The 26,212-nt window shown below is 37.8% G+C and overlaps 2 protein-coding genes across 2 annotated transcripts; both read left to right on the top strand.

Moving 5' to 3' along the window:
* Positions 1,077–2,932, top strand: LOC110255316 (keratin-associated protein 26-1-like). The gene has a single exon (XM_021070901.1). It carries the CDS (start codon positions 2,112–2,114, stop codon positions 2,661–2,663), a length of 552 nt encoding a protein of 183 aa, XP_020926560.1. The 5' UTR covers positions 1,077–2,111; the 3' UTR covers positions 2,664–2,932.
* LOC110256472 (keratin-associated protein 26-1-like) lies at positions 22,436–24,318 on the top strand. The gene has a single exon (XM_021070899.1). The coding sequence runs from the start codon at positions 23,498–23,500 to the stop codon at positions 24,047–24,049; it is 552 nt and encodes a 183-aa protein (XP_020926558.1). The 5' UTR covers positions 22,436–23,497; the 3' UTR covers positions 24,050–24,318.

Genomic DNA, 26,212 nt, shown 5'->3' with positions numbered 1-26,212 from the left:
CTTTCAACATTTTAGCCAGGGACCTCAGAGACTATATCATTTTCTTTTCATATTTCTAGCCTTCATGGTACAATAGTCCTCTTAGTCCATAGAGAAAAAAATCTTCCATTCACAGATTCCACCCCAGGACAGAGAGAGACTTCATAAATGTGGGCATATCCACTGAACATAAAAGTAGGAGAAGGCGTTGTGATTTACACTGAGTTTTTAGCTAGAGGAAATTGAAACTTAGATCCCGCAGATAATTACAATTTCTGCTAAAATAGCCTGTGGAGCAACTAGGTATGTTGGTGTATGAAAAATACAGTGAGATCGTTGAGGCTAAATGTAATTATGTGTCTTTAAAACTGATTTTTACCAGAAAATATATCCCCAAATAACCTTCAAAGCATTCATACTTAGGAATGCTTTACATTTTTTTTTTGTCTTTTCTTTTTTTTTTAAGGGCTGCACCCACAGTATATGGAGGTTACCAGGCTAGGGGTCAAATCGGAGCTACAGCTGCCAGTCTACACCACAGCCACGACAATCTCGAATCCTGAATCCATTGAATGAGGCCAGGGATCGAACCTGCATCCTCATGGATCCTAGTTGGGTTCTTAACCGCTGAGCTATGAAGGGAATTCCATACATTTATTTTGATGCTATTGCCTACGTATAAGCAGTTTATAACCTCTTCTTAACTGACATCAGAATCAAAGTAAGAAGCAAAACCAAATCCATTTCTATGCCTTAATCATTGTGTCTAATTTCTCTTTTTTTTTAACCAAGAATATTAGTTTTTGGTTGGAACATGTGTAACAACGAAATGATTAGTCTATAACAACTATGAAAAATGTCATGCCATTTCTTCTTTTTAAAGAAATTTTTATTTGCTTCTGTTCCAGGAAGATCCATAATTTAAACTGAGCCAAATTTATTTATTTGTATTAAGAATATTCTGCACATAAATCAAACTTTCAATTTGACTCAGTTTATTTATTTATATGAAATAAAAAAAACATGACTTTTTAAAAAAATAAAGATATTTTGGTAGGAAATCACTTTCTACCAGGATTCTAAAATAAAGCCAGGCACAAATTTTGGCACATTGAAATTTTCTACATTATACTACTCTTAGAATCTCTCTGCCCCAAATCATAAAGATTATAAGATTTTTTATTCTTTTACAACATAATTGCATTTATGTAAAAATAGGACAAAGCGTTGCGATTTACACTGAGTTTTTAGCTAGAGGAAATTGAAACTTAGATCCAGCAGATAATTACAATTTCTGCTAAAATAGCCTGTGGAGCCACTAGGTATGTTGGTATATGAAAAATACAGTGAGATCGTTGAGGTTAAATGTAATCATGTATCTTTTAAACCGATTTTTTACCAGAAAATATATCCCCAAGTTACCTTTGAAGTATTCATACTTAGGAATGCTTTACATTTATTCTGATGCTGTTATGTACAAGCGGTTTATAAGTGCCTCTTAACTGACATCAGAATCAATGTAAGAAGCAAAACCAAATCCATTTCTATGCCTTATTCATTATGTCTAACTTCTCTCTTTTTTTAACCAAGAATATTAGTTTGGGGTTGGAACATGAGTAACCATGAAATGATAAGCCTATGATAACTATGAAACATGTCATGTCTTTGTTCACTTTTGGCAATTTCCAAAAAGCATAGAATTTCCCCCCAAAAAAGAGATAATTTGTCACCCTTTCAAAGAAGTTTACTACAACTTTTAAAGACAATTCTGAGAGGAATTCTAAGAATGTTTATGCAGTAGTGGCTATAAAAACATAAGTGCATGACCTTCAGCATGTCTGTTTTGGTTGCATAATTTAAGAAGCAGAGATCCTATTAAAATAGGGTCACACTGCTTTATAGATATACTTAATCAATGGAAGGCCTTGCAAGAAACCTACAGTTTTATGGGAGGCAGCAGCACTACTTCCTGGGCTATAATAAAGTGTTCTGATGCAGCTTCATACAGCAAGGAGGAAGAGGTTGTGTACAAAATCACCACCTTCTGTGGGTATATAAAGGAGCAAGTTGAATGAGAAGCCTAAGACACTCACTTCTTTCTATCAACAGCCACCTACTCCCGAAATCTCACTATGGCTTGCCACAACTACTGCTCCGGAAACTACAGCTTGGGATCCCTCAGGAATCCTTGTCATATCCCTCTCTCCTCATCCATTGCCCTCTGCCCTACAAATGTGAGTGGTGGCGATGTCCTTTGCGTGCCCAGTAGCTGTCAAGACCGTACCTGGATCCTGAACAATGGCCAAGAGACCTGCAGTGAACCTGCCAGCTGCCAGCCAGCCAGCTGTGAGCCCAGCAACTGTGAGACTTCCAGCTGCCCTTCCACTGCGTGCTACGTGCCCAGACCCTGCCGAGGAATCAGTCTTCTTCCTGTAACTCACACCTCTGGCTCCTGCCTCTCAGTATCCAGTAGACCTCTGAACTACGTGTTCAGCAGCGGCCGGCCCCTGAGCCTCCTCACTCCTGGATACCGCCCCCAGGGCTGTTTGCCCTGTGGTCCTCACCACCTTAGCGTTGTGTCCGGCAGCCTCAGACCTCTGTATCCCGTTTTCGGCGGATGCCAACCTCTGACACATGTAGTCAATACTTGTCATCCATCTTGCTCTTCCTGGGGAGGCCAGTAGCTTCCTTGTTCCAGATAATGATCCACCTGAGGACCCAAGACAAAAACTCAAACTCCATGGACTTTTGCTTCTTTCCTAGTCGTGACTGCTTTTTCTTGATTGTCCTGTGCCTGATCCAAAGAAAGCTGCTCCTTTCACATTTTAATCTTTGTTTCCTCTCTCCTTAAGGTAAAATGATTTGGTTTACAATGCTATTCAATGCCACTCAGGTGTGGAAAGAATGTATTCGGTGTGGGTTGCAATAAATGAGTTTCATTCAGAATTAAGAATCTGGCTCTTCAGTTTCTTTCATTGTCTTATTTTAATACACACATGACCAACCTCAACTGCCTGCGAGGGAAGCGACTAGGACATGGTACACTCCACTATATGATCTTATCTCACAGTAGGGGAATGGCTTGAGGGCTAATTCCTCAACCTGCTTTCTAGATCTCTGATATCTATGATCTTTTGTAGCTGAGAGACCCAAAAAGCCTTTGGTGGAATTTATTTTGAAAAGGCAAGTTTAGCAAGATTAGGAATGATCTCCTTATCGCTCTCTTCCCGTGAACATATTTCCACCAGAATGTCTTTCCCAATTGCAAACTGAATCCTATTTCACTTCTACTTAAGCCTTTGATGGCTTCCTATGATCTAGTCTCATTACAGGAAAATATAAACCCTTATCCTGACATCTGGTTTTCTTCATTGTCTTTCTGCCTCCTACATCTTTGGCTTCATCTTCTTCTAATTATTGCAGATTCAAAATTCCTTTGATTCTGACTTATATATAGTTCTCCAAATACTCTGGTTTATTCTTTTTTTTTTTTTTTTTTGTCTTTTTGTGTTTTCTAGGGCCACACCCACAGCATATGGAGGTTCCCAGGCTAGGAGTCTAATCAGAGCTGTAGCCCCCAGCCTACGCCAGAGCCACAGCAATGCGGGATCCAAGCCACATCTGCAACCTACACCACAGCTCACAGCAACACCAGAACCTTAACCCACTGAGCGAGGCCAGGGATCGAACCCACAACCTCATGTTTCCTAGTCACATTCTTTAACCACTGAGCATGATGGGAACTCCTAAATACTCTTATTTTTATAAGCATCTACCCTTTTGCCTACGTCATCATGAGGATCAGCATGAACTTCTGATCTACCTGGAAGACTTGTACTCACTTTCAAAAATATAGCCCAACTTTATTTACTAAACTGTTGGTTTATTATGCAATTTTTTTCATCACCTAACTATTGCATCCCAAGCCATCCTGTGCCAGGCACAAAAGATGCAGAGATAAATAAGACAAATGTGAAGATAAGCCGAATCTCAGAATTTATCAGAAGCCATATACTCTAAGACATATCTGTATTAAAGATACACTTTTTCCTTCATTCAGCATAAAAGGTATGGGGTATATATTTCAAAAAGTAAAACAAAACTAAATCATAAAGGCATGAACGTTCACCTTTTTGAGGAAGTGTAATATCTAGAAATTGTCAACATGCAAGAAAGACAGTGATCTCTGAGAGCTAACTAGTAGCTGTTCCCTTTAGAGAAATCATATGCCATTTCTTCTTAGGAGATTGCTGACACAGAAGTCGAATTCTGGTTCCTCTTATCATTATGTTCATGCTGCTATTTCAAAATGTATTCTAGGAGTTCCCATCATGGCACAGAGGAAACGAATCCGACTAGGAACCATGAGGTAGCAGGTTTGATCCCTGGCCTTGCTCAGTGGGTTAAGGAACTGGCATTGCCGTGAGCTGTGATGTAAGTCACAGACGTGGCTGTGGCTCGAATCCTGCTTTGCTGTGGCTGTGGCACAGGCCCGTGGCTACAGCTCCAATTAGACCCCTAGCCTGGGAACCTCCACATGCCTCGGGCTGTGGCCCTAAAAATACAAAAAACAAACAAACAAACAAACAACAATCAATGTATTCTAGTTCATTATCTGGACTTACTTGCCTGATTCTCATACTATTTAAAGTTTGTGGCACCTTTTATTTTTTGAAGATTTTTCCAGACCCTTTCCACTTACCATAATGAGTAATTCACACCTTGAGGTGGCTTTCTCAGACATATTTCTATTGCAGATCTTGTTGACACTGATTTTTTTTTACAATAACTTAAAGTAAGATTTTGGGAGTTCCCTTCCTGGCACAGTGGTTAACGAATCCGACTAGGAACCGTGAGGTTTGGGGTTCGACCCCTGGCCTTGCTCAGTGGGTTAAGGATCCGGCCTTGCTCAGTGGGTTAAGGATCCGGCATTGCCGTGAGCTGTGGTGTAGATCACAGACGCAGCTGGGATCCTGCATTGCTGTGACTCTGCTGTAGGCTGGTGGCTGGCTACAGCTTCGATTCGACCCCCTAGCCTGGGAACCTCCATATGCCGTGGGAGTGGGCCTAGAAATGGCAAAAAGACTAAAAAAATAATAAAGTAAGATTGTAATTTAAATATGACATGCCTATGAATTTGTACACAAGTCATTATTCCACAGATGTAGCCATCATTCTGATTTCTAATCTGTGTATTAGTTCTGCCAGTTCTCAAACTTTAAAATGAAATTACATAGTATCTAGCCCTTTGTCTTGGGCTTCTTTTATGACATTTTGTGTTTGTGAGATACTTCCATGCTGTTAAACCTACTAGGAGTCTGTTTATTTTCCTTTAGGTATAATATCAAAGGTACCAAGACACTAAAATGCACTTATCCATTCTGTTGTTGCTGATCAGAAGGGCTTCTTTCCAGTTTGGAACTGTTATCAATAATGTATACAGTACTCCTTTATTCTTGCACGTATCTTTTGATATACCAATGGGGATATCCTTCTGGGGTAATATATTTAGAAATAAAGTTGATTAATTGTATGAAACATGCCTGCTCAGCTTTATTTTATACCATGGCAAAATTACACTCTACAGTTATACCAATATTGATTTCTACTATCAAGAGCATAAGAATTCCAGTCGCTCTACCTCCTCATCAATAATTATAATTGTCAGTCCTTTTAAGTTTAGCCATTCTAGCGAGTATGTACTTATGACAAATGTTGGTCTTATTTTGAATTTTCATGACAATTCCTCATTGGGAGCATTATTAAAATACTTCTTGGCCATTTAAATATGGCTTTTTTGTGAAGCAGACATTTCGGTCCTTATCTTATGGTTTTAGTTTGTATGTCTGTTTTTAGGATGGGGAGGGGTCTTCACATAGTCCATATATTTAGCCTTTTGTTGGAGGGCTAATTTATATATATATATAAAATTGAATAATTTGAATATCTTCTTCCATACTACTGCCTGCTTTTCACTTATGGTATCTTTAGATTGATATACATTCCCTACTAGAAGTTAGCCCAATTTATCAATCTTCTAGTTATAGTTAGTTATTTTTTTCCTTTTTTTAAAAAAATGAAGATACTGTATGATCACTATAGATTTTTTTTTTTGTTTTCCTTTCAACATTTAAATATATCGCCAATGTAAAATTGATGTATGTGCATGTGTGTGTATTATGTCTTAGGGACCAAAATTCCAGTTGATCCAGCACCATCTCCTAAAAAGTTGTTCCTTTTCCCACTGCACTGCAGTTCAAGGCCCTTGGTACATAAATCGAGTATCTACAAATGCGTGTATCAATATCTAGACACTTTTGTTCTATTCCCTATTGTCTGTTCTTACATCAATGTCATCCTTAATTTTTCATTGTTTTATTTGCATTTCTGAACCCTTCTCCAGACTTTGAGCTCTTTCAAGTCTGCCTTTTGGTCAACATGTGATTAGGCTCTTTGCAAATGTTCGTTGATTTGAGGGTAAGTAAATTATGTTTTTGATCAAATGGTAGTGAAATCTAGGGCAAGTGGTATTTAGATTTAGGATAGTACCGATGAGAAATTCAACAAATTGCATTTGCTTTGTTTTGTTTTGAAGTTTTAGTCTGTACTGCTTTCTTAACTTTGGGTGGAAACTTCGCATCTCCCCACAGATCAGAATTCTAGCAGCTAGAAATTAGGGAAAGTTCTATATCCAATATTCCACAACTAGATAATACCTGTTAATTTTTATACCTTAGCCCACATGTGCTAATTTTGTGTTGCCAGCTATGGGTCATGTTTCTTGCATAATAAGTTTAATTACCTTAATATCCAGCAAGGTAATGATAATTGTTCCTAATTTAGCCAAGATCATAGCGATTGTAAATTACTGGTTTTGAGATTTATTTCCAAGTTTTTTCAAAACCTATGTTTTCCTAGTAAATTACATTGTGGTTATAGTACAACCCTTTATTTTAGCCAATTATTCCAGATCAGTGTATCAGCTGATATTTACTGACTTCTAGCTTCACAGGTATATTTTCTGGTGGCTAAAATAAGTGGACAATAGGTGTTTAAGCTTTTTTTTTTTTTACAATAAAGTAAAAGAAAAACTCTTTTTTTTTTTTTTTTTTTTTTTTTTTTTTTTTTTTTTTTTTTTTTGCCATTTCTTGGGCCACTCCTGCGGCATATGGAGGTTCCCAGGCTAGGGGTCCAATCGGAGCTGTAGCCACCAGCCTACACCAGAGCCACAGCAACACGGGATCCGAGCCACATCTGCAACCTACACCACAGCTCACAGCAACTGGATCCTTAACCCACTGAGGAAGAATTGCAACTGCGTCCTCAATGGGTGCTAGTCAGTTTCTGCTGAGCCACTTTGGGAACTCCATTATCTATTACTTCTATGCATACATTTATCTCACCAGCTGAATAAAAATACAGAATAGCAGAGCTTGAACTTTCAGATAGCTTCTTTGGAGCTATTATGTGACAGAAGAATACATAATGTGTCTAACTTTCACACCAGTAGCAACAAAGAAGCATGGTAAATGTGAGATCAGAGTACAAGTTATGGATGTGCCCTTCTTAGCTATGTAAGGAAATGTGGTTACCTTTTCCTTGCATTGACCAATATCTTACTTTTCCCTTGGCTCTTTCGGTTATTAACCTTTAGTAGAAAGTTCCTCAACTGATACTTTATCAAACATTTGGCTCATTTTGGGAAGAATTAACATATGACAAAAAAGTATACATTGAGATGTGAAAGTAACTTTAATTGTAAGCGTCAAAAGAAATATTTAAAAGGAAACATTCTTTTTTAAAAATTTCATTTCCTTGAAGTATAGTTGGTTAACAATATAAATATATATATTTACTCTATCTACATATATTTACTATATATATGCACACATGTATTTACTAATACATGTATATTTACTATATATATGCATACATATATTTCCTTTTTCCTATTCTTTCCCATTATGGTTTTTACAGGATATTGAATATAGCTCCCTGTGCTATACAGTAGGACCTCGTTTACCCATTCTCTATGTACTAGTCTATATCTGCTAATCGCAAACTCCCAATCCATTCCTCCCTCACATTTCCACATCTCCCCTTGGTAATCACAAATTTATATCCATGAATTAGTTTCTGTTTCATAGATAAGTTCATAAATAAAAGTCTTTTTTTTCTTTAAGGGCCACACCCTCGGCACTTGGAGGTTCCCAGGCAAGGGGTTGGATGGGAGCTGCTGGCCTACACCACAGCCACAGCAATGCAGAATCCAAGCCATGTCTGCAGCCTACACCATAGCTCATGGCAATGCCAGATCCTTAACCCACTGATCAAGGCCAGGGATCGAACCCGCGTCCTCATGGATCCTAGTCAGGTTCGTTTCCACTGCGCCATGACAGTCTTAATTCTGTAACTTTTCTGACATTTTTACTATAACAGGGCTTAAATATTTGTTTGACCTTGTCCAAAGCCCAAGGACTTTTCTCTTCTAAATTATTTGGCTGTTTCTTCTCCATTTTACTGATTGCATTACCTTTTTGTATAGAGAATCAGTCGGCATATTTTAATTCACTCTTTTGTCAGTTTTAATGTCCTCATCACTTTCATCTTCTGTTTTTTATCATGTATATAGATTCTGTTTTTTATCATGTATATAGATTCTCAATCTGTGGGTTGTGCATTGACGTGAAAGCAGGCTGCTTTGCCTCCTACTTATCTAACCTGTGTTGGGAGGTATCTAAAAATGAAAACCAAAGACCTGTTTACAAATTACACAAAGTGTCTAGAAATTGCCTTTTTAAATAGGATTAATTATGAAAAATCCTGTGGATTAGTGAAAGCACCCGTATCCTATGCATACCGTCATAGTTTTATATTGTGGAAAACAGTGACCTTTTCCAAGAGAGTGAGTGCCCTTTATGTGACATCTGGGCCTCCAGGATGTCAGGACAAGGCAGTTTACTGCTCACACGAAACCTGTATAATGTGTCACACATAGAAAATGCTGCTAGTGAGAGCCTGTAGGATGAACGTGGAGAAAATCTTCCAAGTTCATATTCCACAAGGTGGATAGAGGAACAGCACTTCTGAAAAGACAGTGTCCTGTCAAACACGCCACTCTGATAAAGCTTCCTCCCTTGAATCCCGAGAAACAATGCTGCAAATTGGACATCTGGTATATAGATCTTTCAATCAGATATTGGAATTGTTCAGTATTAAGGAAAAAAAAGTATATTTTCTATAGTAATTTAATCTAATCATTGGATCTTTAAACTCTATGGTCCCTCAAAAACCTTATTCCTACTTAGAAAATGTCTTAGAGTCCCGTGTAAATTCATCTACATGTGAAGCTAATAGTAAACATCATTTCAGTATTTAATGCCTTATTGCAGAATAAATAATAGTGTCAAGCTTTTAAAATTTTACCTGTGAACGAATGTAATATTGAATATGTTTCGCTGTCTTAATTACAGCCATGCTGCGCAGCTCTATCACAATGTGCAGCTCAAATTGTTTAGCAAAACATAACATATTTTTAAACAAAGGTGTTTTCATTCAAATTTTTCTAGGAAATAGCCAGACAAGAAAATGTAGAGCAATAGGAAATTAAATTAAATTATAGACGTGTACTTCCCCAGGTACACGTCTCTGTTATCATTTTTGATGCATCTTTTTGACTCTAAGCAGCTGACTCTAGAAATAATAAAATCAGCTTGTAAAATTTCCTAACTCACAGTGAGTATAGGATGTCTTTTGATGCTCCAATCAAAAGACAGAGCGCAGACTGGATAAAAAAACAAAAGCCTACACTATGCTGCCTACAAGACACTTATTTTGGCCTTAGCTTTGTATTTCCTCTACAATTGAATTATTTTTGCATCCAAAGTCCAAAGACATCACTATTCTCTAGGGAAAAAAAAAATCTCAACATAATAAATTTTATTCTTTGGATATTTGCATCTTTGGCAATTATTTATAAAATGAAGGAAGGATTATAAGGATTGTGCCATAGAATACACTTAAGTGAGGAGAAGCAACAGCAGACTAGGGGAATTCCCTTCATGGCTCAGTGGTTAACTAACCCACATAGGATCTATGAGGATGTGAGTTTGATCCCTGGCATCTCTCAGTGGGTTAAGGATCTGGCGTTGCTGTGAGCTGTGGTGTGTTGCAGATGTGGCTCGGATCCTGCGTTGCTGTGGCTCTGGTGTAGGTTGGCAGCTACAGCTCCGATTAGACCCCTAGCCTGGGAACCTCCATATGCTGTGGGAGCGGCCCTAGAAAAGGCAAAAAGACAAAAAAAAAAAAAAAAAAAAAAAAAGAAAGAAAGAGACAGACAGTCTTTTAAAAGATATGCTATATGGCTCCATTGTTTTATTTAAAAAATGCTATACCCAACTATTGCTTTACTGTTCAGCCTTAAGACTGAACCAGGGCTTACAGTTGTTCCTTTTCTTTGTCAGTTTTTTCTTCTGATGTCCTTTAAACTTTTAGGATATGTTTTCAATATGCCATCAAGCTATTTATCATCTAATAACTTTAACTGCTCTCTGCTAGTTACTGCCGCATAAGTTTGACGTCATTATTTCCATACTATTATGACTATTGAATTTCTATTAAAGTTTCTGTTTTATTAAATTATTGCTAAAACAAATAGATTGAGTTTTCACATTGCATTGCCACCAATTCAACTAGAAAGGAGAAATCTGTTGGAAGGGGCAATGAGAACCACAAGAGGTCTGAGATTGTACCCAATTTGCAAGCTAACAACAAGTTAGCCTGTCACAGCTTCATGGATGCTGGCAAAAGACATGTGACACCTGGATCAAAGACAAAGACTTTATTATTCGTGACAATAGCAGAAGCCAGAGCATTAGCATGTGCAGCCTTTCCTGAGCCTCAGTTCCCAAAGGGCAGGCAAGAGTAGAACGGCCAGATGATAACTGCATGCACAGTGAGTTATTTTACAGCAGAGGAATCTTGAGCTCAAAAATGAATCATGGACATGAGAATGGACAGTAGGCATGCCTGTCGTTGCCCCAGAGAGAAATATTGTATTTTCCAAGACTGTTTGCTATACAAACATGTTTGAAAATATACTTCAGAACAGAGGGAAGCTGTTACTCTACTTTCGAGACATGCAGACATAGGAGATAACGGTGGGGACTTTTTTTCCCCCAAATAGCCAACACTGGTCTCTAAACTGCACCACTTCTGATTAATTTTCCTGTGTGTATGCCACTCTACTGGCTACTCTGAATAATCTGAAAATAGGTGTTGCAACCAAGTCTATTGTCTCATTCAGTATTTCAGTAAGATAACTATTAATGGGTCTTCAAGCAGTGTTAAACAGAGAGGGACTGTCTCCCGTTGTCAAAGCCTCCAATTTTGAGACTTGTAGCTTGAAGGGACACCAATGACTAGCACTTCTTCCTCTTCTTTTTTTTTTTTTTTTTTTTTCCCTTTTTTAGCTAGACCTGCAGCATATGGAAGTTCCTGGGCCAAGGATCAAGTCTAAGCTGCAGCTGTGACCTACACTGTAACTGCAGTGATGCTGGATCCTTAACACACTGTGCCACAGTGGGAACTCTACTAACAGCACTTTTATACATACAGTCCTTTACGATCCAGGGGAATTTCTCTGGAACTGATGGAATTGGGAAGTATAGGCCTATAACACTTGCAACAACAGCTATATTGTTGAAATGACCCCAAACCCCCCACATGAAAGGTCATATTATTTCCTCTTTCCTACAGTGATATTTTCCAAAATCTCATTAGCCGAATCCCAGTATGTCCCCTCTTCCCATGGGACAGGGTGGTGACCTGGACACCATAATGAAAAGTGCTACAAAAATTTAAATCCTTTTTTTCCCCCCAGAAGTTCCCTGGCATATTTAAAGGAGCACTTATGGTCCCAATCTCCCTTGAGGAAAAAGAGATATTGGTCCCCACCTAAGTCATCTTTCTCCTCAATGTGGGTAATATCAGGATAGAGAGAGAGAGGGGAATCATTGAGTATGGGGAGTAAGAGAGAGAAAGAGAGAGGTGGGGGCAAGAGTGGAGGGCAGCACCAGTGACCAAGTTGCCTTTACTTCTGATTTTTAGCAATAAGGCACCTACAAGAGGTCAATCTTCTAAAAATGGTTTTAGTTCATCCAAGGCCCCAATATGGGGCAGCAGCAGCATTTTACTGATTCCATTTGTTTAAACCTTGAGGGACTTCCCATTATGGCTCAGCAGAAATGAACACAACTAGTATCCATGAGGATGCAGCTTTGATCCCTGACCTCGCTCAGTGAGTCAAGGACCTGGTGTTGCCATGAACTGGGGTGGAGGCCAGCAGTTGCAGCTGTGATCCAACTTCTAGCTTGGGAACTTCCATATGGTATACTTGTGGCCCTACAAAAAAAAAAGCAGTAAATAAATAAATAAACAAACAAACCTTGAGAATCCTTTGACTCGGTAGTTAAACACTACTGCTTTCCAGCTATGGATCACAAGGTTTGTCATTTTGGCTGCCTCAGATTAGACACGCTATAGCAGCCTTTCTTTAAGGAATACACTTTAATCTGGATTATCCACTTCTCATTATTAACATAACATCCGTTTTTAACTCACCTTGTTTCAGCCTAAGAACTAAAGGAGATTTCCAAGTTGGTGGGGCAGACTGCAAGAATTTACCTAAGTCCGTTTTCATTCTACCACGGGTCATCTTAAATCCCAATCTGAGACACATAATGCCTCACCTATGTGGTCCCACAGTTTGACTGTTTCTAGAATTTTCCCTGAGAGAGCCACTGTTAACCTTTTATCATCTTTTCCAATAGATCTAAGTGGTTAGGCTACAGGAAGGGATGAGCTAGGAGATGGCCCAACTGGTCCCACAGGAAGGAGTACACCACTTCCTAACCCCCCAAGAGAACCAGACAAGGTTCTAACAATTTAATTAGTTTTTGATCGTAGTTTTGAATTATTCTCCTTTCAAGCTCAGGGGAGATGCACATCTCTGTAACTTTTGTCTGAAAAATGAGTGGAAACTTCTGCTGACTCAGATGAATCTTTGTACTAGTTATTGCATTGTGGCGAATTTGGGAGTGATGGCCAGATGAGCGAAGAGTCCCTCTTGCTCAAATCAGGGTACCATTTGGTCAGCTGTTTTTGAATCCGTTTCCCAGTAGTTGGCTTTCAATCCCCTCCCTGTTACCATCTTATTGACAAACAACATGGTGCTAATTAACAGACCATGAACAGACAATAAAATAATTATCCATTGACCATACAATTTGGTCAACATATTCCCATGATTCCAATTAGCTTCCCTCAAATTCTATTAATCAACCTGGAAGGTCTTCTTTCTTCATCCAGGAAGCCCTGTCTCTGTCAACATTGCATTCGTATCACCAAGGGGAAAGACAAGAAAGTATGTGAGCATTTGTGAGGAAAGGAGCAGATAAATGGCCCAGAACAATCACAGCAGACTAAGTGATTCATCCAACCCCACCCCCCACCCCCAACCCTACTTTTTCTGGCTGAAAATTCTTTAAACGTCACAACCACTTGCTTTTGGCTTAGATATTAGGCCTAGCAATACTTTATTTTTTGGTATTCTGATTTCCAGGTCAATATATCAAAAGAAAATCATCACTGAACAGGAAAGGTAGATAATAAATGTCCTGTAATACATTCAGTCTAGCTTGAACATTTTCAGTTTCTCCATTTCTTCAATTTTTGGCATGACTATTAAAAGCATGAATTCATGTCATTCATGCTCAAACCTAATGTTGAAATGCTAGGTTTGATGATTTTATGAAAGGTACTACGTTATTTATTATAAAAATCGGACCTTCCACAGTCTTAGTGATGTTTCATAATACTTTCAAGGAATGTACTGATTTAGGACTTCAAGTTAAAGGGTCATTTGCTGCATTATCCAATCCACAAGCATGTTAGATAGGAAAGAGTCCTCCTTTTTTTTTTTTTCCCCCCCAGAATAAACCTGCATTCCTCTGGAGAAGAAATCCTGGTGATACAAGGTAGACGGGAGTGGAACATATCTCCTTTACCTGGTTCCAACATGAAAAAATATATATATAGTTACTATTTATGATAAACCACTTCTCAGGTTTTCAGAGCATTTAATCACAGATTAAATATAAAATAAGACCATCTCTAGAAGGATTTGTCAAGGAACAAGATGAGAGGTTGTCAAATTTATGAGGAAACTTTTAGGAAAAAACTATCCTCAGTTTGAAAACACACACACACACACACACACACACACACACACACACACACACAGAGTCTTTTCTCAGAATCTTGGAATAGCCTGTAATAGAGACCAGAATAAAGGCTTGAATCACTTAAATGTCAGTCTTTCAACTGAAGAAGAGTGATTCTCTATATTTCATGAAGTGTTATAAAATAATGCTTCAGAGGAAAAAATATTTTAGGAAACTCAGTCTTCATTTGTCCCCAAGTGCTCTTCTCTCCGGCAGAATAAATGTTGGCCAAAGACAAACTCCTAAAAAGCACCTATTGATTTTAGTGGGACTGCTGAGTTACTGACAAGCCTTAGCATTGCTATTTTGATCTCATGTTCTATTAAAAACAAAACCAGGAGTTCCCGTCGTGGCGCAGTGGTTAACGAATCCGACTAGAAACCATGAGGTTGCGGGTTCGGTCCCTGCCCTTGCTCAGTGGGTTAACGATCCGACGTTGCCGTGAGCTGTGGTGTAGGTTGCAGACGCGGCTCGGATCCCGCGTTGTTGTGGCTCTGGCGTAGGCCGGTTGCTACAGCTCCGATTAGACCCCTAGCCTGGGAAACTCCATATGCCGCGGGAGCCGCCCAAGAAATAGCAACAACAACAACAACAACAAAGACAAAAGACAAAATAAAGAAAGAAGGAAAGAAAGAAAGAAAGAAAGAAAGAAAGAAAGAAAGAAAGAAAGAAAGAAAGAAAGAAAGAAAGGAAAAAAAGTTGAAAAGTTTTACACTCTATTTTTTTTTTTTTTTTTAATTGTAAAGTCTCTTCCTAGTGTTCCTGTGTGCCTAGAGAGTCTGGGGCAAAACAAAGCCAGAAGTGGTACTTACACTACGCAAAGGAGTAGCTGAACAAGAGTCTTCTGTGACCTGGAGGTGGACTGTGTTCTTCTGGCTGTAAAGTGAGTTTTACAGGAAAATCCAAAACAAGCATAATAGACCTGGGCCTCTTTTTTCCTAGGTTTAGAGTAAATCTTTGCTTTCTCTGTGAAAAGCTCTCAAAAAATCAGAAATAATGATTGGTTGTAATTTATAAAACTAATGGCCAAAAAGATTGGAGATATAGATCTGCATCCAAATGAACAGATTGGGAAACATCAGAAAGTATGATTTTAAATGAAGATGGACTGTGCCAATCTCTGATAAATTTTCTTCCACAGCCATTTACCATGATATACATTGATCTTCATGCAAGTCTTCAATCTAATATAAACCTATAATGGAAAAGACTTTGAAAAAGATTCAGATATATACATCTCAGGTAGAGCTATGCATATAGATACATATACAGATATCTATAACTGTCTATGTATGTATATATAGAGATATACGTATTTATATCTGAATCACTTTACTATACACCAGAAACTAATACATGTTAACTATACTTCAATGAATAAGGAAATATTTTAGATAAAGTAAGAGAAAATAAATTGAATGAAATGAATAGATGAAAAATTTACTAAAGCATTTTCATTTATTTTTTAAATAAAAATTTACAAAAAATAGTATGTTGGACTATTGAGCAATATAAACAAAAGTAAGGTTATAATGCCTTTAATGTAATTACTGGGAATTATAATTACTGGGAAGCAAGACTAAAATAGAAATTGAATAAAATATAAGGTATGAAATCATTACTATAATAGGAGATATGTAGCATAGATATGAGTTCAAAGGGAAAAGAATTTCTGATAGAGCAGAAATGAAGGCTTCCTGGTAATTTTTATGTTTGACTTGAACAATAAAGAATGAGTAGAATGTTTATAAGAAGAGATAAGTGGAAAAGCATTTAAAATAGCAAAGAGAAAACCAGCAATGTTGCTGAGTCATTCATTCTCAGTGAATACTGACAGTGACAGATAGGACCATCCAAAAAAAAAAAAAAAATGACCTGCAGGACTTACGCTTGGCACTGTATGTTGGCATCACATACTGAAAAGCTCTGAATGTCATTAGAGACACTTGATTTTATTTTGTGGGCAATACACAAGTGTTCAAGATGACTGCAACCAAGGAAGAGATATTACTTGAGCTAAATTTCACCGTCTACCTCATTGTTGGGAATATGATGGAGATAGAAGTATTCATGAGGATAGTTTTATAATTAGTTTAAACCCATGTGACTGAGAGAATTTGGTACCGTAAGAAGATACAAAGTTTTTGGGAGGAGGAATCAACTTGAGAGCAAGCACTATGTACATGTAAATATTTAATTTGAAGTACAAGGTGTCCCAGTGGAATGATCTAAGAGACAATTGTGAATACAGGAACAGAGATCAGGAAAGAAAGAATCCTGTAACTATTTATACAGAGCAATTCATGTAGGACTATTAATTGTATGCTTAAAATTAGTGAAATGAAGACTGATAAGAATGCAGATGAAGAGGCTTAAGAAGGATCACACTGGGAAATAGAAGGGGAAAAGGGAAGTAGATACTAAATTCAAAATTAGATTTCAAAAAAATTAGCTGGATAAAACATAGGAAGAAAATCCTTTAGGATATGAAGTTAGGCAACAATTTCTTAGATACAGCATCAAAATAATCTAAAAATTAAAAATTAATACACTGAACTTTATCAAGATTGAAGATGCTGGTTCTTCAAAAAGTCACTATTACAGGAGTAAAGAGACAAGCCACAGACTAGTATGGAATGTTTGGAATCATATACCTAAAAAAGGAGTTGTATTTAAAATATCCAAAGAACACTCCAAGCTCAACAATGAGGAGGCAAACAGTCCAATAAAAAAAATAGATAAAATATGGAGGAGTTTCTTCACTAAAGAAGATATACAGATTGAAAATAAGCAATGACTATGCTCAGAATCATCAGTCACTAGCAATGCATAACCACAATGAAACAATGCTATAGACACTTAACAGAATTGACTAAAATTTTTTAAAGTGTACCTGTATCAATGGTGGAAAAAACTTTGAAGCAGCTTGAACTGTTATACCCTGCTGGTGGGAAGATAAAATAACTCAGTTACTTTGGTACAGTTTGACAGATCCTTAAAAGTTAACCATCGACTCCTCATATAATCACATCATTCCACTTCTGAGTATCTGCTCAAGAGAATTCAATGTATATATCCATTCAAAAACATGTGTGTTTGTAGTTTCCAAAAACTGCACACCACCCAATCATTCATCAACATATGAAAGAATAAATGTATTATTTGCATCCACACCACAGAACACTACACAGCAATACAAGGAACAAACTACGCCATGGATGAATCTCAAATAATTATACTTAGTGGAAGAAAGAAGAAAAAAAGATACATATGCTATATAATTTCATTTCATTTCATAAAATGTTAAAACATACAAACTAATCCAAAATGGCATAATGAAGATCGAGGATTGCCTGGGGATCAGGCAGGGGTGGCGTGTGACGAAGAGGGGTGGGAGAGAAGAACTAACTATAAGAGGGCATAGAGGATCTTTGAGAGATAACGAATATCATATTATTATCTCGATTTGGCATTTATGCAAATGTCAAAACATCAAACAGTCCTCTTTAAATATGCTCAGTTTGGAGTTCCCAGAAACAGCAGAAACAAATCCAGCTAGTATCCGTGAGGATGCGGGTTTGATCCCGGGCCTCGATTAGTGGGTCGGGAATCTGGTATTGTAGTAAGCTGTGATGTAGGCTGGCAGCTGTAGTAGCTCCGATTCAACCCCTAGTCTGGGACCTTCTATATGCCACGGGTGCAGCCCTAAAAAATACATAATACATACGTATATACATACATAAATATGCTCAGTTTATTGTACATCAATTATGCTTAATATGGCTGATAAAATATATTGACAAAGGGAAGGAAATCAAGCCATTCAGATAAGGATGTTGTGAGGATTACATTAGTTAATATATGTAGAACACATAGAACTATGTCTAGTAGGTAATAAGGACTCAATAAATAGTAGCTAATAAGGTGAAAGGGACACTATACAAAGGCTTAACTATGAATTGTGGAAGGGATACTTCCACCTACACTGTTTTTAATACAGGTATAAAAGGATGTGTTAATTAACCCAGACAATTTCCTAACATCATCCAGGGAAGGTTTTTGTGTATAAATAAAGTAGGAAAGACTGTAGCGGATTTTGTTCAAATCGTGTATAAATCATGGACTTCACACTGAAGAATGTTATAATAAAAATTCAGTTGAAAGTAGATTACAGATTGACAACTTTGTCAGTCACCCCAAACTCTCATCACTTAATTCTTTCAATTGATGGTAAATGAATGATTTTACACATGGCATCCAACAGGAGATGCTAAAATTAGGACATTTCATTATGCTGAAGATTGCAAGATACTGACTCGAGATTACTAACTGATTGTCTTCTCAAAGCCAAGCTAAGATGAATATGAATCAATATTAGAATGAGCAGGAAAAATCTGACAAAGCATGTTAAGTTCACCTGAATTTCCTTCTGTTTCCATGTTCTTTTATATTCCTTGAAAGTTGACTTTCCTTGGTGAAAATGGATAGTTAGAAAAGTATTTAACGGAGATTACTGACTTGACTAAGTAAAAGTCAATTTTTATTTGATAAAACATGTTATATTTTATGAGTGCTATGATGTTAGCAAATATTTATTAGGGATCAACTATGTTCCTTTACATGTATCAAGAATAATGATCATACCTAGTTGAATGGGATGCTGTGAGGATTAAATCAGTTAATACGTGTAAAACACATAAAACATGCTCAGTCAATAGTAGATAATAAGGGTTCTATAATACATTCAGAAACTAAGACAGGTGAAAAGAAGTTTTTTCTTGCAATGCAAAAGAGTGTGTGTGTGTGTGTGTGTGTGTGTGTGTGTGAAATAGGTATGATAATTACAAAAATTTAAGGTTGGAGGGATTTTGGTTGGTAGAAAAGTACTTATGAAGGAGGGGCTAATTTACCTGTGATCTGAATGATGGATACAATTAAAGATTATTCCAAAGGAGAGGGAAGATAGGATGAATGAAGAGATGATGTGAAATGAGAAAAGATGTAGAATAATTGGAAACATGAAAAGAATAGGCAGAATCACTCTTGGAAAGCAGAGGAGGGCTAATCCAGTGTTTGAACAATTCTCTATGGGCAAAAGAGAGTCAGTGACATTTTTGAGTAAGAGAGTCATATGATAAAATTAATCTTAGGAGAATTAATCTAAACACAGTATTCAAGTTAAAGGAAAGACAATAGAGATAGGTGTCAGGATGGCAGTAAGACATGGATGTATTCACCAAAGGGGAACGAAATCTAAATGGAGTGCTGATAGTGACGATGGAAAGAGTAAATGGATAAAAAAGACATAATTTTAGTAGATCAAGGAGAAAAACATTACATGAGAACAAACTCCACCACTCCCTTGATGGCTGAATTCGATTTAGCATGTGAATCTAAGTTTAATTCCAACTTGCCTCTAAGAACCCTTCATTGAAAATGTTGTGATATCATTTTTTTGTCACTGTACCTTTTGCCACAGGTTGAAGTGTCCTCACCTTCCCCCAAACCCTTGCCATTTCCTGCCATCACTCAAAGTTAATATCCAAAGCCAACTTTAAGTAAAGCTGGTGAATGATGTTTGTCCTTGTCAATATACTATATATAGCAGTTATTAAACACTGACACAAATTGTGTATCTATCCTAACACATCTGCACCGTGAACGTGTCTTGGAGCAGAAATCAACAGTATCTTGGCCTCATTTTCAGCATCTATCACAATGTTTTCACACACAAGATGTTCAATAAATATTTGTGAAATGAAGAAATGAATGCAAAATGCTATTTATTGGCATAGCTTTATTGTTGCAATGCTCAGATGATTCTCTGTGTCCAAGAAAGAGAGAAATTAAGGATCATTTTGTTTGTTTGTTTGTTTCTTTCTTTCTTTGTTTTAGAGTAGAAGTAAGGAGCCACAGTTCATTGAAGCAAAAGCAACAAAATGGGTAAACCTGTAGGAACACATAGGATATATAGTTTCTCAGTCTACCCTGGGCTCTTGCATCAGAAGAACCTGAAAAATGTAGTTTTATGAGAGGCTACTAATGAGGTACTTGCTGTTATGCCCATATGACTTCTTTTGTTGGTGAGATGGTTACTTTCAAATAACAACAGTTCAACATTTGTTATAGCTGGGGACAACTTAAACTCAGGCCATTTGAAATTCTGTGAATATTTTTACAGTGTCACCCACCCACTACAGAAAAATGAGAGTCTCTTGGAGGTGCTGTAAAGGAATCAAAACCAAGGTGGTTCTCTTTGGAATGAGTTAAGAATCCCAAGGCAAAAAAGTAAATTATTCTGGTATAGCGCTTTGCAGTTTATACTTAATTTTTCTTACGTCTCAGCATTTCCTAAAATGGCACTGAAATAGTCACTATTAACATTTCCACTGTTTTATGAAAAGATACTGATAGTGTGTGAGGATCAGCGTGATTATGCAAATTGCCCAGTTAGTAAATGATGGTATCAGTGTATCTCTGTGTACTGCTGTATTGGATGATGGGAGATAAAGCATTTTAGAGGTCTAGAATCACCACACAAATGTTCAAACGTTTTGAACCCCTTTGTGCAAATGTTTCTCTTCATATCATGTACTGCAACTTTCTATATCTTAGGTTTTCTCATACGAATACATGTCGTAGTCAAATATACTGTAAAGAATTTTGAGGCTAAGTTGACATCACGCACATGGGTATGCATGCTGCAATGTGTTGCTCAGAGTACACACTAAGTAAATACTAGCTTCCTCTTATCCCACAGTCCTTCTCTGCGTGGAAAAACATCCATGTACACATACAACATAACCTATACATATACATAAATACATACAAATATATTGATTCATTAATGATGCAGGTGTTGGACTTTGCCTGTAATAGAGAAGAGCAGACAGAAAGAGCATCAACCTATAAAACTGATAAGCATTCAGTTATATATGGCTGTACCTATTAGTTATATATAGCTGTTGCATCCAGGATTTCACAAGAAGACTCTCCCAATGCGTGCAAACAGTATCAGGTGATGAAAGCAGGCAGGGTAGTGATTGGAGCTGGGAGGACTCATCAAACGCTTCAGGTACGAATTATCCAAGGTTAATATTATCTGACCTAAAACACTGAGGTGCTTTCAACATTTTAGCCAGGGACCTCAGAGACTATATCATTTTCTTTTCATATTTCTAGCCTTCATGGTACAATAGTCCTCTTAGTCCATAGAGAAAAAAATCTTCCATTCACAGATTCCACCCCAGGACAGAGAGAGACTTCATAAATGTGGGCATATCCACTGAACATAAAAGTAGGAGAAGGCGTTGTGATTTACACTGAGTTTTTAGCTAGAGGAAATTGAAACTTAGATCCCGCAGATAATTACAATTTCTGCTAAAATAGCCTGTGGAGCAACTAGGTATGTTGGTGTATGAAAAATACAGTGAGATCGTTGAGGCTAAATGTAATTATGTGTCTTTAAAACTGATTTTTACCAGAAAATATATCCCCAAATAACCTTCAAAGCATTCATACTTAGGAATGCTTTACATTTTTTTTTTGTCTTTTCTTTTTTTTTTTAAGGGCTGCACCCACAGTATATGGAGGTTACCAGGCTAGGGGTCAAATCGGAGCTACAGCTGCCAGTCTACACCACAGCCACGACAATCTCGAATCCTGAATCCATTGAATGAGGCCAGGGATCGAACCTGCATCCTCATGGATCCTAGTTGGGTTCTTAACCGCTGAGCTATGAAGGGAATTCCATACATTTATTTTGATGCTATTGCCTACGTATAAGCAGTTTATAACCTCTTCTTAACTGACATCAGAATCAAAGTAAGAAGCAAAACCAAATCCATTTCTATGCCTTAATCATTGTGTCTAATTTCTCTTTTTTTTTTAACCAAGAATATTAGTTTTTGGTTGGAACATGTGTAACAACGAAATGATTAGTCTATAACAACTATGAAAAATGTCATGCCATTTCTTCTTTTTAAAGAAATTTTATTTGCTTCTGTTCCAGGAAGATCCATAATTTAAACTGAGCCAAATTTATTTATTTGTATTAAGAATATTCTGCACATAAATCAAACTTTCAATTTGACTCAGTTTATTTATTTATATGAAATAAAAAAAAACATGACTTTTTAAAAAAATAAAGATATTTTGGTAGGAAATCACTTTCTACCAGGATTCTAAAATAAAGCCAGGCACAAATTTTGGCACATTGAAATTTTCTACATTATACTACTCTTAGAATCTCTCTGCCCCAAATCATAAAGATTATAAGATTTTTTATTCTTTTACAACATAATTGCATTTATGTAAAAATAGGACAAAGCGTTGCGATTTACACTGAGTTTTTAGCTAGAGGAAATTGAAACTTAGATCCAGCAGATAATTACAATTTCTGCTAAAATAGCCTGTGGAGCCACTAGGTATGTTGGTATATGAAAAATACAGTGAGATCGTTGAGGTTAAATGTAATCATGTATCTTTTAAACCGATTTTTTACCAGAAAATATATCCCCAAGTTACCTTTGAAGTATTCATACTTAGGAATGCTTTACATTTATTCTGATGCTGTTATGTACAAGCGGTTTATAAGTGCCTCTTAACTGACATCAGAATCAATGTAAGAAGCAAAACCAAATCCATTTCTATGCCTTATTCATTATGTCTAACTTCTCTCTTTTTTTAACCAAGAATATTAGTTTGGGGTTGGAACATGAGTAACCATGAAATGATAAGCCTATGATAACTATGAAACATGTCATGTCTTTGTTCACTTTTGGCAATTTCCAAAAAGCATAGAATTTCCCCCCAAAAAAGAGATAATTTGTCACCCTTTCAAAGAAGTTTACTACAACTTTTAAAGACAATTCTGAGAGGAATTCTAAGAATGTTTATGCAGTAGTGGCTATAAAAACATAAGTGCATGACCTTCAGCATGTCTGTTTTGGTTGCATAATTTAAGAAGCAGAGATCCTATTAAAATAGGGTCACACTGCTTTATAGATATACTTAATCAATGGAAGGCCTTGCAAGAAACCTACAGTTTTATGGGAGGCAGCAGCACTACTTCCTGGGCTATAATAAAGTGTTCTGATGCAGCTTCATACAGCAAGGAGGAAGAGGTTGTGTACAAAATCACCACCTTCTGTGGGTATATAAAGGAGCAAGTTGAATGAGAAGCCTAAGACACTCACTTCTTTCTATCAACAGCCACCTACTCCCGAAATCTCACTATGGCTTGCCACAACTACTGCTCCGGAAACTACAGCTTGGGATCCCTCAGGAATCCTTGTCATATCCCTCTCTCCTCATCCATTGCCCTCTGCCCTACAAATGTGAGTGGTGGCGATGTCCTTTGCGTGCCCAGTAGCTGTCAAGACCGTACCTGGATCCTGAACAATGGCCAAGAGACCTGCAGTGAACCTGCCAGCTGCCAGCCAGCCAGCTGTGAGCCCAGCAACTGTGAGACTTCCAGCTGCCCTTCCACTGCGTGCTACGTGCCCAGACCCTGCCGAGGAATCAGTCTTCTTCCTGTAACTCACACCTCTGGCTCCTGCCTCTCAGTATCCAGTAGACCTCTGAACTACGTGTTCAGCAGCGGCCGGCCCCTGAGCCTCCTCACTCCTGGATACCGCCCCCAGGGCTGTTTGCCCTGTGGTCCTCACCACCTTAGCGTTGTGTCCGGCAGCCTCAGACCTCTGTATCCCGTTTTCGGCGGATGCCAACCTCTGACACATGTAGTCAATACTTGTCATCCATCTTGCTCTTCCTGGGGAGGCCAGTAGCTTCCTTGTTCCAGATAATGATCCACCTGAGGACCCAAGACAAAAACTCAAACTCCATGGACTTTTGCTTCTTTCCTAGTCGTGACTGCTTTTTCTTGATTGTCCTGTGCCTGATCCAAAGAAAGCTGCTCCTTTCACATTTTAATCTTTGTTTCCTCTCTCCTTAAGGTAAAATGATTTGGTTTACAATGCTATTCAATGCCACTCAGGTGTGGAAAGAATGTATTCGGTGTGGGTTGCAATAAATGAGTTTCATTCAGAATTAAGAATCTGGCTCTTCAGTTTCTTTCATTGTCTTATTTTAATACACACATGACCAACCTCAACTGCCTGCGAGGGAAGCGACTAGGACATGGTACACTCCACTATATGATCTTATCTCACAGTAGGGGAATGGCTTGAGGGCTAATTCCTCAACCTGCTTTCTAGATCTCTGATATCTATGATCTTTTGTAGCTGAGAGACCCAAAAAGCCTTTGGTGGAATTTATTTTGAAAAGGCAAGTTTAGCAAGATTAGGAATGATCTCCTTATCGCTCTCTTCCCGTGAACATATTTCCACCAGAATGTCTTTCCCAATTGCAAACTGAATCCTATTTCACTTCTACTTAAGCCTTTGATGGCTTCCTATGATCTAGTCTCATTACAGGAAAATATAAACCCCTTATCCTGACATCTGGTTTTCTTCATTGTCTTTCTGCCTCCTACATCTTTGGCTTCATCTTCTTCTAATTATTGCAGATTCAAAATTCCTTTGATTCTGACTTATATATAGTTCTCCAAATACTCTGGTTTATTCTTTTTTTTTTTTTTTTTTGTCTTTTTGTGTTTTCTAGGGCCACACCCACAGCATATGGAGGTTCCCAGGCTAGGAGTCTAATCAGAGCTGTAGCCCCCAGCCTACGCCAGAGCCACAGCAATGCGGGATCCAAGCCACATCTGCAACCTACACCACAGCTCACAGCAACACCAGAACCTTAACCCACTGAGCGAGGCCAGGGATCGAACCCACAACCTCATGTTTCCTAGTCACATTCTTTAACCACTGAGCATGATGGGAACTCCTAAATACTCTTATTTTTATAAGCATCTACCCTTTTGCCTACGTCATCATGAGGATCAGCATGAACTTCTGATCTACCTGGAAGACTTGTACTCACTTTCAAAAATATAGCCCAACTTTATTTACTAAACTGTTGGTTTATTATGCAATTTTTTTCATCACCTAACTATTGCATCCCAAGCCATCCTGTGCCAGGCACAAAAGATGCAGAGATAAATAAGACAAATGTGAAGATAAGCCGAATCTCAGAATTTATCAGAAGCCATATACTCTAAGACATATCTGTATTAAAGATACACTTTTTCCTTCATTCAGCATAAAAGGTATGGGGTATATATTTCAAAAAGTAAAACAAAACTAAATCATAAAGGCATGAACGTTCACCTTTTTGAGGAAGTGTAATATCTAGAAATTGTCAACATGCAAGAAAGACAGTGATCTCTGAGAGCTAACTAGTAGCTGTTCCCTTTAGAGAAATCATATGCCATTTCTTCTTAGGAGATTGCTGACACAGAAGTCGAATTCTGGTTCCTCTTATCATTATGTTCATGCTGCTATTTCAAAATGTATTCTAGGAGTTCCCATCATGGCACAGAGGAAACGAATCCGACTAGGAACCATGAGGTAGCAGGTTTGATCCCTGGCCTTGCTCAGTGGGTTAAGGAACTGGCATTGCCGTGAGCTGTGATGTAAGTCACAGACGTGGCTGTGGCTCGAATCCTGCTTTGCTGTGGCTGTGGCACAGGCCCGTGGCTACAGCTCCAATTAGACCCCTAGCCTGGGAACCTCCACATGCCTCGGGCTGTGGCCCTAAAAATACAAAAAACAAACAAACAAACAAACAACAATCAATGTATTCTAGTTCATTATCTGGACTTACTTGCCTGATTCTCATACTATTTAAAGTTTGTGGCACCTTTTATTTTTTGAAGATTTTTCCAGACCCTTTCCACTTACCATAATGAGTAATTCACACCTTGAGGTGGCTTTCTCAGACATATTTCTATTGCAGATCTTGTTGACACTGATTTTTTTTTACAATAACTTAAAGTAAGATTTTGGGAGTTCCCTTCCTGGCACAGTGGTTAACGAATCCGACTA

This window comes from Sus scrofa, chromosome 13 (genome assembly GCF_000003025.6).
Source record: "Sus scrofa isolate TJ Tabasco breed Duroc chromosome 13, Sscrofa11.1, whole genome shotgun sequence".
Taxonomy (NCBI): Eukaryota; Metazoa; Chordata; class Mammalia; order Artiodactyla; family Suidae; genus Sus; species Sus scrofa.
This window is presented reverse-complemented; position numbering and strand designations above follow the sequence as displayed.